Source organism: Danio aesculapii, chromosome 19, assembly GCF_903798145.1.
Source record: "Danio aesculapii chromosome 19, fDanAes4.1, whole genome shotgun sequence".
Taxonomy (NCBI): Eukaryota; Metazoa; Chordata; class Actinopteri; order Cypriniformes; family Danionidae; genus Danio; species Danio aesculapii.
The window spans coordinates 26,965,256-26,984,883 of NC_079453.1; the positions used below are offsets into that span (position 1 = coordinate 26,965,256).

Sequence of the window (19,628 nt, forward strand, 5' to 3'; positions counted from 1 at the left end):
TCTCAAAATAAAATATTTTGGGTTCAAAGGGGAAAAAAGTTCTTGTATTTTACCTAGACAATAAAAAAGAACATATTTTAGAGCAGTGATCACAATACCGTGATATTTTTATCTAAGGTTATTTACGGTGAGAATCTTATATCGGCCCATGCCTACTGACCACATTTTTTTGGTTGTGTTTTTGTTTACAAAAGGTAAAATCTTTTATGCGATAATTCCGTTTTGCGCAAAGTTAATTCGCATTTTTGGATGTTTGATTTTCACATTTTTTAACCAGAAGTTTACTGTACATTTTTACTGTAAATGTATTATCATATTGTTAGCATAAAGTTTTGATTTATAGTAAGATTTGTTGTTTATTAACAGTGTATTATTAGTGTGGGGCAATAAATTCAGTTAAAAAAAAACAGACTCACATCTATATCTAAATATATTTGCACTTTTCTCTTTGTTTGGGAGTTTTTTTAGGTTTAGTTCAGCCTCTGTGTCTCCAAAAACAGCAGTAACAAGCAGAAAATGCAGATAGGAAATGTCTTGTTTGTTGATGTTCTGTGTGTCCTGTATTTAGTCTCTGCCTAGTCACTGTGAACTTGAAGAACCTCGTTCATGCAGACTCTACAATGGTACAACTATCACAGGTCCTATGATTTACACAACTCAGCTATAAAAAAAATGAAAAATGGAATACATTATTTTTGAATATTTGGACATTTCGTTGAAGATCATTTCCATTTCCATTTGAATGCGCAATTGGATAGAGTATCACAATTTAAATAAACAGTTAACAAAATATGAGTGATTTGAAACTTTTAGTAACATTCACATGACATGCACAAAACAACAGAAGGATGCTGTTTACATGAAACATACCCAAATGTTTCTGACCCCCAACCAGAAGTGCATCCACCCAGAACAGATTTAGACATCTTCAAAAACACACATTTTGTTTGTTTTCAGAAACTGAGAAGCTGAAGCTGAAATGGCTGTCTGCGGTTACAAAATACATGCCACTGAACCTAACTTGTGTTTAACCCTTGACAGCAATGTCAGTATGGTTGGTCAATTATGGTTATGATTGACCATCAAAAACAAAGACCACTAAAATAACTCAAACCTGACAAGTAAAGAACAACAGACTAAATTGCATTCATGAATAGTCTTCATGTAAAAATAATATGACATATAATCAACAATAAAGTCATAACCGTGCCTCTAGCACACTATGAAAACTTCCGACAGGACATGTGTTTTCAATCAACTTCATTTCTAATTTGGGCTGGAATAAACAAAAAACATGTGTCTGCCTTTTTTCCCCTTATACTTTCACTGTATATATAAAAATAAAACACTCCCAATTCAAATGTTCTGCTGGCCAACAGATGTTGCATGACAAAAATGAACTGCTCAAACCTTAAAAGTCAACTTTTGCACATGTTTATTATGATGTCACAAACATGATGGAGTGAATCCATAGGGAAAACCAAACCTAAGGGTCATTGTGTTCCCAGACTCTTGCGTCATGTTCCCTTATGCAATTATTATTTTTTCATACAGGCTGAAAAAAACAGCTATTTAAAGGGGAGAGTCAAAAATTCTTCTGTTAAACAGTATGAAGGCAGTTACAATTTGTGTTTTTGCAAATATTTTGTTTACCAATTCTACATTTATAAGTTTAAAAATACAGTAAAAATGTAATATTTTAAAACAATTACAACTACAACTCTTCTTATCAACAGGCTTGTCAAAAGTAGACTTCAGTACCAATCACTACTGAAAAAAAGTCAATTTCCTGCTAACATCTGAGCAATGTTGAGCAGCTTCTTAATCACAACTGTCTATTACGTTCACAGATTTGACTGTGATTGGATACAATGATTATCGCTTTTCTATAAGTAGAAACAGTCAAGCCTGAAATTATTCATACCCCTCTATTACTTATAGAAAAGCGATGATCATTGTATCCAATCACAGTCAAATCACCGTCATCGTCCATCACCGATGCTGAGCCGGAACTGTGATCCTCCGCCCTGCCCCCGTCGCAGCAGCAACCTGCTCGCGAAAAATACACACGGCTCCGTTTACACTAATACATTTTAGTTTTAAAGTGGCATTTTAGAAAGAAAACAATCCACGTCCACACTGCCGTTTCATCTAGCATTTCTGAAAAGATCACCGTCCACACTATACCAACAAAAACGCACGTGACCACATACACATACACACACTGGCATGCGCTCCAGCAAATGCGCACGTCTGAGCTCCAGCTGTCAGCAGGTGCTTTGAGCACAAAACCCCAGAGAGCTGTGCATGTCAGACAATTTATCAAGGATATCCCGCTGGATCGCATCTTACTATAGTTGTTAAACATGATATTCAATTGACAGGTGGTAATTTGTGTGTAACTTATCTTTATTTATTTATGATTATGGGTTATGGGTAAAACAAAGACCATGCGGGTCAGGTAGTTGAAACGGAAGGCTACAAATAATTAAGTTGTTATGAATTAATTAATTATTCATAAATAATTCATTCACCACCGCCTACGAGGACGCCATCGCCCATCGCAATTTTTCCACACAAGACATCATGCGATGGCAGATTGGTTGACATCGCCAACACTAATGTGGAGTTGGGATTATTATTGTTAATCAGCAATGAAGAATGTACAGTGTTTACATTAAACTTGATTATTCAATAATAGGGCCAGGACAAAATTGCGATATGCATGAGGTGACGCTTCTCGCAATGGCGGATCGAACATATATCAATGTTGCAATTCTAAGAAATATATGTGTTGTTAATAAAAGAAATACAAATTTACAAATATCATGATATTCTGTGGATGGTTTTCTTGCGATATTTCACTGATATCATTTATCATTATCGAGGGCAAAATATCATGTCGTATTACTGTACCTGAATATCTGACTACTAATTTCTTTTTTATCTTTGCTCTATCTTATTCATTTACGCAATTTCTTTGATTCACTACTCTACAAAATTCTTCCAATCAATCGAAGTTAATGATTTCATTCCAAATAGAGCTATTCAAGCAAAGACTATAGAATACACAAGACATGTCATTTGTATAGTTTTGAATGGGGAAAAGTATAACGATCAATATGGAGAATGAAGCCCCGCCTACTAGTACAGAAGCCAATCATTAATCGCTATAGACTGATGTTTCTCCGGGAGACCAGACGTGTGCTTTTACGACAGTTTGGTGGTCAACAAACACACTAGAATCTCAGTGAATACTTGCTTCACAGACATAAGAAATCTATCCTCATAAAGCTTGAAATCTGTGCTTTTAAATGAACCAAGTGCACTTGAAAACAAACATTTTTTGGTTTTGTAATCTGTATGAAACGAACGCGAGGTACAGTGCGTCCTGTCAAATGCACATCACATGACAGCAACTACTCAAACACCCACAAACTTGTAAACAAAGAGTCTCTGTCATTTCTGGAGGAGATTCGCTATCAAGACCAAGTTGTGAATTACTTCAAAAGACCAGCACAATCAGACGATCATTATCCAGAGGATGATAATGTGTAACACTGCCTGCCATAAATAAAGTCGGTGTCGTGATCTCCTTCCTTTCAAGTGCGCATTCGCTCGGGCAACCTGAAAATATGCAGATTTTGTTTGATTCGGACGTTTTGAAATTAAACTTATGAGCCAGTTATTGTTTAATTTTACTGGTGATTCCAAATACGTAATGTAATCGTAAGCTTGGCAAACAGTTTTGGAGAATTTGATGTTTCCCCAATCAAACAGAATGCCTGAGCATACTGCCTGAGGGGCGTTTAAAAATGGCCACCAAGTGAAATTCCTTTGATTCAAATCCTCTGTCGAAATTGCATTCATTTCGCAATATGAATCACAGCAAAATAAAATATCGCAATGTCAGATTTTCCAATATCATGCAGCCCTACTGTATATGAGAGAGTTGATAGAGTACCAAAGTTTGTTCTTTTAACAAGAACTGAAATCAGTTATGCTGTTTCATATTTATGTGAGACTTTTTAGAATTCCACGATAAATAGACAATTCTTTTTTTTTTTTTTTTTTTTTTTGCAAAACTATATATATTTACATTAAAAGTTATTTTAATTGGCTTCCAAGTTTAAAAAGTTGACTTATGTGCAGGAACTCATTTCATGATTCTGTTCATTTACATGACAATCTAAATAAACTGTCTGAACCTATTGGACAAAATGAATATGATTTGCAAGAGCTACTTCAGAGAGAACAAGAGTGACATTGTAACATCAGGCATTTTATCAGCTTGTTCAAATAGACAGCTGTGAAAGCCTTATGTCAGTGGCTCAGCGGTTAGCACTGTTGCCTCACAGCAAGAATGTCGCTGGTTCCGGGCCCGGCTGGTTCAGTTGGCATTTCTGTGTGGAGTTTGCATGTTCTCCCGTGTTCGTGTTGGTGCTCCGGCTTCCCCCACAATCCAAAGGTGTAGGCGAACTGAATAAAATTGGCTGTAGTGTATGAGTGTGTGTGTGAATTTGAGAGTGTATGGGTTTTTACAAGTACTGGATTGCATCCGCTGCATAAAATATATGCCAGAATAGTTGGCGGTTCATTCCGCTGTGACGACCTTCGATAAATAATGGACTGAGCCAAAGGAAAATGAATAAATGAATGAGTTTAAAAACCGTCAATCTACTATCACACTACAGGATAAGAAAAGTAGTTGCTGCATTGCTACTTTTATTTAATTTCTCTCTACATTAGAGTACACGTTCAAGAATCCTTAACATTCCTCTGAGTCCAGATTAGTCATTACCTGAGCCACAACTCAGGACAGGTGCACATAAGGTTGCCCTTTCCCACAATGCTCTAGCCCTCAGTGACTGCCTCTGCAGGGGTGAGTACTGGATCTTTACTGAGCTTCAGAAAACCCTGAGTCAGTGTCTGCTACATCAGATCAAATCCATGTCTGGGTTAACTAAAGAAAGGAAATTAACTCAGACTGCTTGGGATTTGTTTGGCTCATTTTATAGCTCATCCTTTAAATAAAGGAAGTCTCCACTGGTGACCTTTCTTACTGAGTGAGTAAGTGAGTGAGTAGAGATTGGAAAAAGAAGAGGAATAATTGAAATTTAATTAAAGTTAAGGGATTAGTTCACAAAAAAATAATAATAATAATAATAATAATTCGGTTATTAATTACTTACCCTCATGTCACTATAATCCCTCAAGACATTAGTTCATCTTTGGAACACAAATTACAACACACACGTTTGTTTGGCAAAAAAAAAAGTAAAATAAATAAAACGGTAAAATGACTTCGCTCTACAATGTCTTTAGCATCAGATCAAGGTGCATTTTTACTACGAGTAATATCATGTTTGCATGTTGCACTGCCAGTAATAGCAATGTGTTGTATTGCCTGTTGTAAACACCCTGACCTGAAGCGCAAGAAAAGATATATGCCCTAATAGTGTTCTTGAAGCTTTGTATGTTTACAGTTGGAATGGAATGTTTTGACACTGTTCTTGGTTCCTTAGGACCATTGCTGTCTATGATGTAGCTGTCAGATTTCATCTAAAATATCTTAATTTGTGTTCCGAAAGGTCTCAGGCACTGGAAAAACATAAAGATGAGTAATTAATAACAGAGTATTTTGCTTAGAAACAACTAGTGAGTAATTTTTTGTGAACAATCTCTTTAAGAAAACTTTATTTCCCAGTATTTAATAAAACTGATTGAATGAATGATTATATTTACACAGTGAAAATAGTTTAATTTACAATAATGTTCTATGAGTTGATGCATAAACTATCAACTTTTGATACACTATTTATTTATTTGTTAGTTAATAGAAAAATGTAACCTAATTATTACCTAAATTTAGTTAGTTAGCCACTAAAGATCAATAAACAAAACGTTTTGCATTTTCATCTCTGTAATCCCTTAAAATATCTGATTTGTAATAGGCTCTCAAAAGCAACAAAAAACCTGTCACTTTCCATTCTTTATCAATGATGCAAACAAACATCAAAAAAGTGGAGTTATTTGATTTTATGGCTGCACAATATTGGCAATATAACAGCTTTTTTCGGAAAAAAATTATTTATTTAGATTGATTAAGATGAATTTGAATGGGAGATAATTGTGCATAAAATATATTAAACAAATTACAAGTAGGGCTGCTCGATTATGGGAAAAATCACAATCACGATTATTTTGGTCATACTTGTAATCACGATTATTCAAAATGATTATGAGTGCAAGTCAAAATTATTCATCCTCCCGTGAATTTTTTTAAAATAAATATTTCACAAATGATGTTTAACAGAGCAAGGAATTTTTCACAGTATTTCCTATAATATCTTTTCTTCTGGAGAAATGCTTTTTGATTTATTTTGGCTAGAATAAAAGCAGGTTTAAATATTCTGAAACCTATTTTAAGGTTAATATTATTAGCCCCCTTAAGCAATATATATTTCTGATTGTCTGCAGAAGAAACTACTGTTATACAATGACTTGCCTAAATAACCTAATTAAGCCTTTGAATCGCACTTCAATCTAAATACTAGTATCTTGAAAAACATCCAGTCAAATATTATGTGCTGTTATCATAGCAAAGATAAAAGAAATCAGTTATTAGAAATGATTTATTAAAACTATTATGTTTAAAATGGGTTGAAAAAAAAAAACTTCTTTCCATTAAACAGAACTTGGGGGGAAACGGGGGGCTTATAATTCAGGAGGGCTAATAATTCTGACTTCAACTGTATATATACAGTTATTTTCCTCCCTGTAAATAAGGAAAGGGAAATAAATACAATAGATTAAAAATATTAAACAAATATTTTGTGCTTTAAGCATCTTCACTGTAAGAAAAAACTTTAATTATAGTTACAAAAGTCCTTCAGTCAAGAGCAGTGAGTGATTTTGTCCTTATGTTGTTTATTTAATGATAAAAACAGTCGGTAGCATATATTGCGCACTGTCACTTTATGAGTAGTGCAGTTCTGATTAATGGTTTCTCTTTCACATGTCTTTCGATTCTCAACTCGTTTGTTTATTACACAAATGAGGGTTAATATGGATAATCACTAAACACCACGTTTTACACAAATGTGCATGTATTCGACCATTAAAGCGCTCACATTAAGATGACTTTAGACGTGTGTGCTCTGCTCGTCTCTGATTCAGAGCGCGTACACACAACAGCATGCGCTCTTTCGCAGTTTTAAAAACATGAATGAATCGAATGTACAACAATGAATGATGTGAATCCCATGTTGCAAGTTACATTACAGTACAAGCTTTTAGTCATTTTCACGTGAAACTGAGCTTTGCAGAGCAACAAATGTGCACAACTGGAAAGGGGGAGGTATATGACGATTAATGTTTTTTCATAATCGTTAGAAGCCAAAATCGAAATCATAACCGAATTTTGGATTAACTGCACAGCCCTAATTACAAGCATGCATAAATGCAACTAGGGATGTAACAATTCACGATTAGATGCGATTTACGATACTAATCTCACGATTCATGATATAGTCACAATTTTTTAACAAAAAGTGAAGAGCCCTTTCATTTTTTTTCTAAATACTGCACATTTTTTCCCCAAAATAATCTATTTTCCGCCTTAAAAAAAGGTTTATGTGCATCATATCCGTTGTTCGGTTAGTGCAAGTAAATGTCTTTTCGCAGTATTTGCACACAGTTTGTGTTTTGTCTGGCGCACTTCACCGCTGTCATTTTACTCTGCCGCCCCACCTCTTGCTCGCTGCTGATTTGCAGGTAAACCAAGTTTGCGTCTATACACAGCGCCCCCTCTGTTCAAAAAGTGTATTACGATTCATTCAACATTTTTAGCAGATTGAATCGTTGCATATTTGAATCCATTTTCAACCAGCTCAGGGTGAATCGTTACATCCCTAAATGCAACAAAACAAAGATAAAACTGAAAAAAAAACAGATGTTTGGTTTTCTATGAGAGTTAAAGAGCATTTAGGCACAGGAAATGAATAATCAAATGTAAAACAACACTGCGCAGACTTAATTATAAATAATACAGTAAGATTATTACTTAAAATTAAAACTTCTTGTGCCTAAAAGCTTAAAACTCAGCCACAGGTCTTAAAAACACACACAAATGATTCCACTTTTCACACATTATGGTTAATCTCTGCAGTGATTCCCACAAATCTGTTGCAAAGCTGCTCAACTAAAAATCCAACTCAACATTGCAAACTTATGCTTCAGCCACAAGCACTATGTATGTGTCAAAAAATAAACCAGACAGCCCTTTTTTTGAGAAGCCCTTACAAACATAAAACTGCAGCCCAGTCCGTCTGTGGTCTGAATGTCTTTTTTGGCTCCTGAAGTCCAGAGACTCTCTGCTCAGGAATAATGACTGACTCACTGTCTATCTGTGTCTACGTGAGGAACGGATGAGTGACAGGAATGCTGGGACTCTCCGGTATCACCCAGCGAGCGCTGCGTGTTACGAGCTTACTCACGCTCAGGTTAAGAGATAGCCAAAGCGTGAGAAAGCACCTCATTGTTCCACGTCCAACAATGGTCACTATGAGCGCTGAATGGCACTCACAGATACGAGCAAAGAAGCTAATTAGCATAATAGTACAAATCCTGCTGACCACTTAAAAGCTTGTGCTCCTGCAAGAAAACACGACTTACGTAATCCAAGCCTGGAAGCCAAGCCGTCAAAGAGAAGTAAAACTTTACATGCATGAACGGTTCGACCACATTCCAGTCGCTAGTACAAACAAACGTTAAATCCATCTATATAAACTTTAAAACGCAGCTTATGAGGTGATCTAATGGTGTACAAAATGTCTAAAACAGTATTCGGTAGTTTATTTTATGATGGTAATAACAACACAGTATGAAAAGCATATTATAAATATAAAAATGATAAGATAAACATTTTTTTCAATGCAAGTCAATGGGTTTTTTTAAGCGCACATTTCTATTGAAGGTGAAAAGTGTATGTTTATATATTGTTGTTGTCATTTTACAATAATAATTTTGTAATATTATTACAATTTTAAACAATGGATTTTTATTTAGTGTTCTACAATGCTCAATTGCTGTTCTACAAATATATTATATTATTAACAGTGCTAAAGTTGTTTAATATTTGTGTGAAAACACCAAGATTTTGACATTTTTCAAAGAACGCAATAGTTAAAAGTACCACAGCTAGAAATCTACATAATAAAACATCTTTATTTATTTTATTTGAATGTCTGCATATGTGAAAATCTAAACATTTAGTTTTGTTTTATAAAAAGATATCCGAGACTGAAAACAGCTTGAAGGCTGTTCTTGAAGTTTGATATAAGTTTGTATATCTTGCTTGAAGGCATTAATGGACTGTACGGTTGTATAACCGTAGAGATATGAAGTATGCATATAACCAGAGAGGAGCGTAACTTCATACCTTTAGAGCATAGTAAGAAAAGCGGTTTATCAGTGGAAAGATGAGCACAGCCCAGCCTGCTGAGGTGCCTCTCTGGGTTTTGTTTCTTTTCACGTGGCTCTTTTGTGTGCGTGTGTGACATGCCCACCATACCAGCAGAGTGTGACCTGCTTTCAATAGGCTGTAGATACTCGGAGAACAGATCTAAACACAGAATTGGACAGCAAAGTCTAGTTTTAAATAATAATAATAAAAATAACAATAATATTAAATAGATACAATTAATTAATTAAAAATAATTAATAAGATTCAGCAATTTGTGGACTTCAAGACTAATATTTTTAATAATATGCTCGCCAAAGTTTATTTGATCAGCAAAACAATAATATGCAAACCTTAAATGACAGAAATCTGGTAGCTTGTTTCTGCAATAGAATAAGAAAAAGGTGTGCTTTCACACTAGCACCTATGGCCGCACACGGGTTCGTTTGACATCAATTTACGGTACGTTTAGCTAGCGTGAACGCTGTCTGAAGTCCGTCTGAAAAGATGTGGTCTGGGGTACGGTTCGTGCAATCTCTGGTATGGCCTGATAAAAATGCAACCATACCAAATAACGGAAGTGAACAGCCAACTGTACAACAAACTTTAGGTTTTATAACGTTCATTCGTGTGTGTGTGTGTGTGTGTGTGTGTGTGTGTATGGCCCCTTTCACACATACAGACCTTTAGTCCTTATCCTGAGACAAATCTGAATTGTGAGATATACATACATAATCAGAATTGAAGTAATGAAGTCAGAACTATGACATAACCTAACACGATGGAGTAATCAACAAAATGTATTCATGTCAGTTTTTGCAACTGATACACGTGCAAACTCATGGCCCATTTCCACTGAATGGTATGGTACATTACAGTTCGGTGCACTTTTATGGCTGTTTCCCCTGTCAAAAGATACCTAAAAGCAACAGTACCATACCACTTTTTGGGTACCGTTTTGAAAGGGTACCTAGCACAACAAAAAGGAACCAAAAGGTGGAGGTAGAGGCGCAGCTGAACGCTATTGGTTTACAGAGATACGTCACTCGCTCCCATATCTTAAATACACAGCTGAGACATTACACCGTAATACTATATACATATAAAAACAAGACATGATCGACTCGAGATCAAACAAACCTTGTCGTCATCTTGATGAATAGCAACACAGCCAAGAAGAAGAGCTGAATCTGCCATGTGCCCCATAGTTTTTTAAAAGGCCGTCTAAAGCGCGAGCGGTTTAAGGAGCAAATGACTGTTTCAGCAAACATGAACTCCCATGTTTAACTATAATCATCATCTTTTGGACCATTATGAACTCGGAATGATGAAAATACTCTCTAACAGAGATTACATGTGCTGGTGAAAATTAAAGATACAGATGGTACAGAGGTTTGCACTGACTGGGCTATATTTTGTGTTGATTTTGAACCCAAATAAGGACTAAATGTATGCTGTGTGTCGTTTTTCTGTAATTGGTAACATCAGAGAGTGTAAGGGTCTGTATGTAATTATTTGCATTTATTTATTTTATGTAAATCGCAGACGTAGGCTATTTCACTCATTGATCTGCAATTATAATCAAACCATATTCATAGAAAGGGTGGTAATGAACATTTATAAACAAGTATTGATGTGTATAAAGCCTCGGTTTTGTGAGAAGTGCTACTCGTATGATATTTGAACGACCCCGACAGCTTTACTGGACATTTTCTCGAGAATGACATCAACTGAAATTTTCTGGTGTACACCATGCCCACCACAAGGGTACCACTGGTACCCTTTTAGCAGTTGAAACGCAAGCTAGGCTGATACAGGTGACCTGTACTGACCTGTACCATACCGTATTGTACCACTCAGTGGTATTTAACCACACAGATACATGTATCCATTAAAAACAATTTCAAAATGATCAAATACATCCACCTATTACTATTACTGACAAGTTTGGAAAGCAGTTACTGCTACTGAACACACACACACACCCACACACACCCACACACCCACACACCCACACACACACACACACACACACACACACACACACACACACACACACACACACACACACACTCTCAGATGTTGAAAAGACGGGCCAAAGCATCCACACTATAACAGTTGAGGTAGAGGATGCTGATTTCTCTTTAAGAGTGTATTGGGATTTACAGGAAGAGTTGGAGTCTCTCTACAGGAAAGAACTGTCACTCTCTTCCCAAGCATCAAAAACCAGCAGCCTTTCCTGTAGAAAGTTATCTCCAGACCACAGCAACTCCACCACACACACACACACACACACACACACACACACACACACACACACACACAAAACAAAAAGGAAACAGTGACAGCATAATAGCTAAGTGCGGGGGCCACGTTTGAGACTGCGTGTTTGTATCTCTGTGTTCCAAATCACAGCGTACAATCACAGATCACGTGATGCTGTTTACCCTGTACTTTTGCCTGACCACACAACCACAGAATTTGTGGGTTGAATCTGCCTGATTGTTCTTTAAGTATTTACTACATTCTGTAGGATTTTAACCCCTAACTGAGCGATTTATAATTGGGTCAGACAAAATTAAATCTGTGATGCAGGGCGTCCTGGTATGCAGGAGTAACTTACTGATCCAGGCACGTGACTTCGATGCATTTTAATAATAATCCATAATTAAAAAATGTGATGTTTTTGGACAAAGCTAACATCAATCATTTTACCAGATGTGAATGGTGGAATTAAATGGGTTAAAATAATCTGACTACTTCAAGCAACTGGAGACGTGTCACTAGACAATGCTTCAAATAAAGCAGGAACATCCACCTCAAAGAAAGAAAAACAGCAGAAGGTAAAACTGGGTCATGAAGAACAAAGGAGGTGGGAAGGAAGCGAGTGAGCTCGTACCTTGTCTCTGGATAAAGATCCGCAGCAGGGGGTGTGCGGTGGACACGGCCTTGCTGAAATTCTCATCGTTGTTGATGGGGAGGAGATCTCCATGAATGTCTGCATATCCGATCATCACCTCCATGTTTGCGATCCGGTGGATGGTCATGATGAGTTTGTAGAATTCCTCGAATTTGCCTGGTTTTATTCGATCCACTGAAAACCTCCGGAACTCTGCTCCATACTGCAAAACAATGGCACAAGTCAGCATGCTGCTATAAAACATGACTTCCCTGATGGCTGAACAACATCAGCGTTTGGGATTTGTTAGTGATTACAATCCTTTTTTTTTTGATTGTAATCACTAACAGAAGATGTATCAGAAGAATTTGCCAACACTGCTGGGATGGACCTTCATGTTTGCTTTATTTTTTTAAAAAAGTACGTCTCCATAATGTCCCAACACAATCTTACAACTCAATATACTTGTTTTATAAGGTCAGGTTGTTCACCCATAAATATATTGATATCATTATAATGAACCATTTAAACCAATACAGGTGTGTGCAGGTTCAACTACTCAAGTTTTGAAAATAATGTAATGTAATGGTCATGACACCGTCTTGACAAATCAGAGAATGATACACAGTCTAGAAAACCAGCCAGAGATGATTGTGAATAGCTGTGCCAAAGATGTGTCTATACTGAAACTGAACACTAGAATTTACAAATTTAAAAGCCGGTGTCAGCATTTTTTAAATGCTCTATTATTGTGGGTCAAAGATGCTAAAGTACTGGATGCCAGGTGTAGCCATAACAAAGCTTTACATTATAAGGGATATAAGCTACTCTGAAACTGTGAATGTTTCATTGTAATTTTATTTATATAAATTTTTTATTTAACAGAGCAGTTTGTGTTTTGGCACTGAAGCATATAAACAGACCTTGGTTTGAACTTCACCTCAAATTTTTTTTGTTTATTTTGTAGAAAACGGACCAACAAAATATACATTAAAATTAAGATACAAATTATACCAAATGAAATTTGTTCCAAAAAGTCAGACAAAAATAGTTGAACAATGAACACAGGGTGGAGGATTTGCTTCGCTCATTGGAAAATAATAATTTAATTAATGCTCCACTGTTATTGTTGTATCACTAACCTGACATATATTTGCTACATGTGTAATATACATCATTTTAAAGATTATGGCTCAATCCCAACTCTATTTTTGTACCCCTACCCCTTTCCCTTGGCCCTTGAAACAGAGTGTGTAGGGGAAGAGCTTTAAAATTTACCCCTAAGAATTGGGACAGCACTACTACAGCACATGCACACGTCATCACGATCTCTTGCTTCATATCAGACGATCGCGACTGCTGTAGTTATTCCAGTAGTATTATTTGGTTATATTGGTATTTATCTTCAGCAAATCACTGAAGGCATATTTTATGTTATCATAATGATCTAATGTGCCAATAAGCTCGAAACTGTACTGTGCATTTACACAGTGGCCATATTCATCTATGTAAACACAAGAAAACAACATTAACATTATAGCAGACACCATAAAAAGCTTATTTTCAGCCACTAGACATTTGTGACAGGGTATTCGAGTGTCATCGAGTGACAGAATGCAGTGGGACTGCTGTACAGGAGTTATTATTAGAGATTATATAGCGAAATTTTGCGGTTTTTATTTTAGCGTTTTTTTTGTTTGTTTTTTTAAGCATGATGATAAAACACGAACGCGGTTATGAATATATTAAAACATGTGCTTATTTGTTGTAAAAATCTGTAATAATGACAAAAAATATATACTAATCTATGGATAGCCCAATGCCTTCAAGCTAAAGAGAATTGGGACACCCCTACCCCTTCACATGAACGCACAAAACGAGGAGTAAGGGTAAGGGGAAGGGCTAAGGGGTATAATTGGGATTGGGCCTATGTCTTGAGCACATGATTTTTTTTCTCTGTGCTGATGTGCTTTTACTTTCACCTTCTCACTCACGGCGAGATTTGGCGAGGGAATGTTTATTAAGTAAAACTGGCCACAGACAGTTTAATTTAATCTGCGTCAAACCTGCAGGAAAATATCAGGCTTTGCTAAAAAGCTGGTTATTTTACCATCTATTAGGGTCACTAGTGGAAGCCTATTATAGATTTCAAAGAAAAATCTTAATATTAAAAATGAAAACATAAGCTGGACCACAACAGATCATTTCAACGTCATAACGAATGCTCAAATAATGTAGCCTATATTTTACAGCAAGCATCACATTTTTAGTTAGATTGTGTCGTCTGTCATATACAGTAGGCCTAATGGTCTGTTATTTTTTACTAAAGAAGATATATTATTTGAGTATATCACCAGAACTATAGAAACTGTATTATGTTGAAAAAAAAATAAATAAATAAATACAGTCTCAGGATCTGATCTATATCGGTCGATACTCAGAATTTGGGATTGGTTCCAAAAAAATGGTATCGGTGCATCCCTAACTTAAATGCAGTAGTGCAATGGTACCTTAAATATATATTAAAAAATTACACTTCACAAGGTTTTAAAACAGTATTCCATAGAAAAAAAATGGCTTCTGAGAAGAAAAAAACAAAAAACAAAAACCAACTCACCAACATTTTTCCTGTCTTGTAAAACCGATTAAAAAAAAAAAAAAAGAACAATCACATGATCCATGACCATCCTACAACTAAAAATCTCAAGCATAAAGCTCATCCCATTCAGTTTCAAATCAAAGCAGACATAATACATGTTGCCTCAAGTCCGACATGACACCACTTAACCAAAACAAAGACTTTTTTTCTGTTAGTTTTGCTCTATTTAGCCTTCAGATGTGTCAGGAATCACAAAACACTGACAGTGAGAGATAACGAGTGTTTTGCTAGGCCTCTAGCAGTCTGTTTGTCGGTCTTGGCAGTCCTGCTGTTTGTAATGAGGAAATGGAAGCAAACAGGGAGCTGAGACACAATAGAGTGAAGCACAATGTAGGATGATGAGTAAGCAGATCAAACCTCCACAACAGCGGATATCACTCCGTCACTGCAGCTGAGCTGTGCAGGTGGACAAACCTAACAAATCTCCTGTCAGAACAGTCTGTTCGCTCAAGACATGCCATTACTTATCCTTCGCATGGATGTGCAAGCGTTGTTCTAAGACATTAACAAACTATGAACATGTTACTATTTGAAATCAGATTTAGAAGCCTTTGATGTGACTGTGTGAGACCAACTGAAACAGAGAGATACATGAAGCCATTCAAGTTACACACGGCTGCCACCAATCTTTTTTTATAACAAGGTAGACAAGACAGATCATTTGAAAAGTGGGATCAGTGCTTTTTTTTTTTTTTCATTAACTAAAATGAAACAAAATTAAGTTGAAATTAGTCATGGGATGATAACCAGTTCAAGGTTTATCGTGGTTTGGAAAAGTCAAGGTTTTAAAACCACCAAAGTTTTTTGTTATACCATTTCTAAGATATATAAATTTTTTGTTGTTGTTGTTTTTTTAACATGTTTTTTATAACTATTTTATTTAGTTCTTAGGGCAACAGTATCCCAGAAAAGGAACCTCCACATCAAAAACCACTGGTCCAAAATATTTTAAATGTTTCTTAAAATAAAATACATTGTGTTCAATGGGTGTAAAAAAAGTTGTTGCTTTTACCAGACATTAAAAAAAAAATTATTTTGATGATACCATGAAACTGTCATATTTTTATCCAAGGTTACCATCAGAATGCTATACCAAAGCATGGCTAGTTGAAATCAATGTAAGCTGAAAAAGTTTAAAATATAAAGATTTTATTTTGTGTTTGGTCAAAAGAGAAATACGAGGTTTATTCCATGCCGCAATGTGCAGCACACTGATTTGGTAGATTCCCTCAGCTGTAGCACACTGCACACAGAAAGCACTGCGCTATTGTCCTTATTCTTCACGTATGAGCAGGCACAGCCATTGGAATCTTTTTTTGGCTCAAGACTTGTAGTCTAAATATCTACATTTCAAAGCGAAAACAAGATTATTTTACTGACCGCATTGGCAGAAAATTTAGCTTGTTTTAAGGAAGAAAATTAATAATTTCTTCTTAAGGTGAAAAGAAAACAAAATTATTTCTCTATTTAAGAATATTTTGATATTTGGAATGGAAACAAGACAAAGCAAAAGAAGAAAAGCTTTTTTTTTTGCATCGTGATTATTCAATTTTTTTAACCAATTACTGTCAGACTCACCAGAAAACTGCCAAATAGAGCTATTCAAACCATCTTTTCATTTCACAATATGTAATCGCAGAAAAATAATATATATAAAATAATATCGCAATATCAGATTTTTCCATTATCATACAGTCCTTCATCAAACATAATATGTATAACAACCAAATGTAATGCCTTAGAGATCGTTCAGGCAAAAAGCTTCTATGTGGTGGATGAGGAGATTTCCCCAAATGAGTAAAGCCTTTTAAGTGCCCAGAAAAAGCGCTAAATAAATGTAAGGAATTGTAATTATTATTATTATTATTATTATTATTATTATTATTACTACTACTACTATGTATTTCAAGCTTGCAAGATATTTTTAAGGATAATTGCTGATGTAACAACACTTTTCATATTTTCTTCTTCTGTGTTTAAGTAGAGGGTCAATAAATCATAACAGACTTTTTATTTTTGGGTGAACTATCCCTTTAAGTGACCCACATAAAGCTCTGCCCACAAATTTGGACGGGGCAAATTGTCCGTTGGAGGCCTATCACCATCAATAAAGGGGTCAAGCTGAGGTTACGCGTCAGATCACGTGACTGCCATGCAGATGTGAGTCTTGGCTCAATGCGTGGGTCGACCCATCCATCCAGCCTGAAAAACACAGGCCTCGCTTTGTCTTTCGCAACAGCGGTTGGGACTACAGCATCCCAGCATTCATTCGTGGCCTATGCTCTATGTAATTATGCCCCTAAGATGAGAGTCCTACATTATCCAATGGCAGGCTATCATTAGCACATAAAAAATATATAAATGAAGCAGCAGAAATGCACTCGAAGGGTCTCTGTGGTGGCAGGTGTGTGATCAACATGAGAAAATGTGGCCAATTGTAGACACACAGGCAAACATCCATCCCACCACCTCAGTGCGAGAATTTACCCCATCCATCATCTCCAGACAAGAGCGTATGAGACATTACTGTTGCCGCTGCTCTGACAGAAAATACATTTCATTCCAGTCTTGCGTTTGTTTCTAATGTGAAGAACAAATTATTTTAAAGGGGAGATGATATACGTCTGTTGTTGCTCTTTCCCTGAGGCTTGATGATCATGTTAGTCGAGGTTTCTTCAACAAAACAGTTGTAATTTAACTTCACCATATTTGATGCTCAAATTGATAAAGGACAGAGTGAAAACATTATTGTTTAATATAATTCAAAAATTGGGCAACACGGTGGCTCAGTGCTTAGCACTGTCGCCTCACAACAAGGTCGCTGGTTTGAGCCCCGGCTGGACCAGTAGGTGTTTCTGTGTGGAGTTTTCATGTTCTCCCCGTGTTCATGTGGGTTTCCTCTGGGTGCTCCGGTTCCCCCAGAGTCCAAAGACAAGTGGTATAGGTGCATTGAATAAGCTAAATTGGCCCTATTGTATGTGTGAATGCGAGAGTGTATGGGTGTTTCCCATTACTGGAAGGGCATCCGCTGCGTAAAACATATATTGGATAAGTTGAATGAACGTTCATTAAAAATTTATAAAAAATTATTGTGTTTTCATGCTGGGAGCCGGAAGTGGTTAGCTAATGTTTTCGCTAGTGCTAATAGTTTGGCCACTTTTTAAAACTCTTTATATACCCTTTTTTGTTTTCTTATGACAGTCATAAGTATGTCAACATTATGCATTTTGGGCTCCTTAATTCTTGTGTCATGGATTAAAAACACATTAAACTACATGCTGCTTCCCAACCAACCATTGCTTGTCATGTCTGTCATGAAGAGGGTGGAACTAGTGTCTGACTTTCAGAAAGAAAAGTAAAATAACAGACTACCAATTTGGCTTAGAGCTGTTAAAAGACAGACTTTCGACCAATCGGTGCTCAAACTCTAAAAACAACCATATTTTCCATATTTCTCTGGTGTCTGTGTAAACAATGGTCCTTGGGCCAAGTGAAAATTGTTGATCATGTGAACACAATAGCCTTTAAGGCATCTTTAAAAATCTGCTCAACAGTGCTCAAATGCTAGCAGAATTTCTTTCTTTTTTTGGAGCAAACTGGAACCAAAGTTAGTACTTTTGACATGAGGTTCACAATATATTGGAAACTAGAGTGACTGAGATAATAGTGTGTGCAATATACATATTGCAGACATATGTGATAAACTACATAATAAATTACATATAAACGTTTGCATCTTGACACAGTTTTTGTCTGAATTAGAATGCATAAAATCTAAAAAAATATATTTTACCTGTTCATTAAAAGATATTTAATAATGATTTGAAAATAGCTAATAAAAAAACATTTTTCTAAGGAAATATTATATTTTAAGAAATATAGATTTTACAATACTGAACAACGGCATATCGCAAATTTTCCCAATATCGTGTAGCCCTACGTTTGTCATCCCTAATGTTGCACATTAGGTGGTAGCTTATTGAGCTCAACAAACCCTTCCTTCAATGCACAATTCCATCTAACATTACTAATAACATTGGCCCTTATTCATTTTGTCATGTCAATAGCTCCTTTCATTGGTCATTATAATTAAAGAAAAATAAAATCTGTTAACACACATTCAAAAGTCCTGGGCACTGTGTCAAGGTTGCTTATACTTCTGCGTCGAGCAATCACCGAGATCTACTGTGCATGCCTTGCTTTATACTTCTGCATGCTGTTTGTGTTGCTCTGCAATGACGCTTCCGAAACGCTAGCTGGCAGTAGGTTATGTTATGTTCCTCTGTATCGAGTTTCTTCGCGGGGTGTTTTTTTTTCTTTTTCTGAATGCTACTTTAAATGTACAAGTAGCTAAAACTCGCTCATTCAGAGGTGGGAATCGGCAGACGTGGAAGAACTTTAATCATAAGGTAAACACAAAACATCTGGAGCTCCTTTATGGGACTCACTTGTAAACACTCACTTCATCGGGCGCGCGGCTCTTAGCACTGCCCACATTCGTCACAGCTACCAAGCAGACCAATCACAGAGCTTGCGCCACGCGTTGTTGCAACGTGCAGTGACATTTTTTGAGAGGTGCAATTCAGGCACGGCGAGGGCTACGCGAC

General features: G+C 36.2%; 1 protein-coding gene across 1 annotated transcript in view; it reads right to left on the reverse strand.

Annotated features, from left to right (window-relative positions):
* Positions 1-19,628, reverse strand: part of pard6gb (par-6 family cell polarity regulator gamma b) — a 63,015-nt gene that overhangs the window by 36,784 nt on the left and 6,603 nt on the right. The window contains exon 2 of the mRNA XM_056480082.1: positions 12,363-12,585. Within this exon, the coding sequence (XP_056336057.1) occupies positions 12,363-12,585 (223 nt within the window). The remainder of the gene's footprint in view (positions 1-12,362; positions 12,586-19,628) is intronic.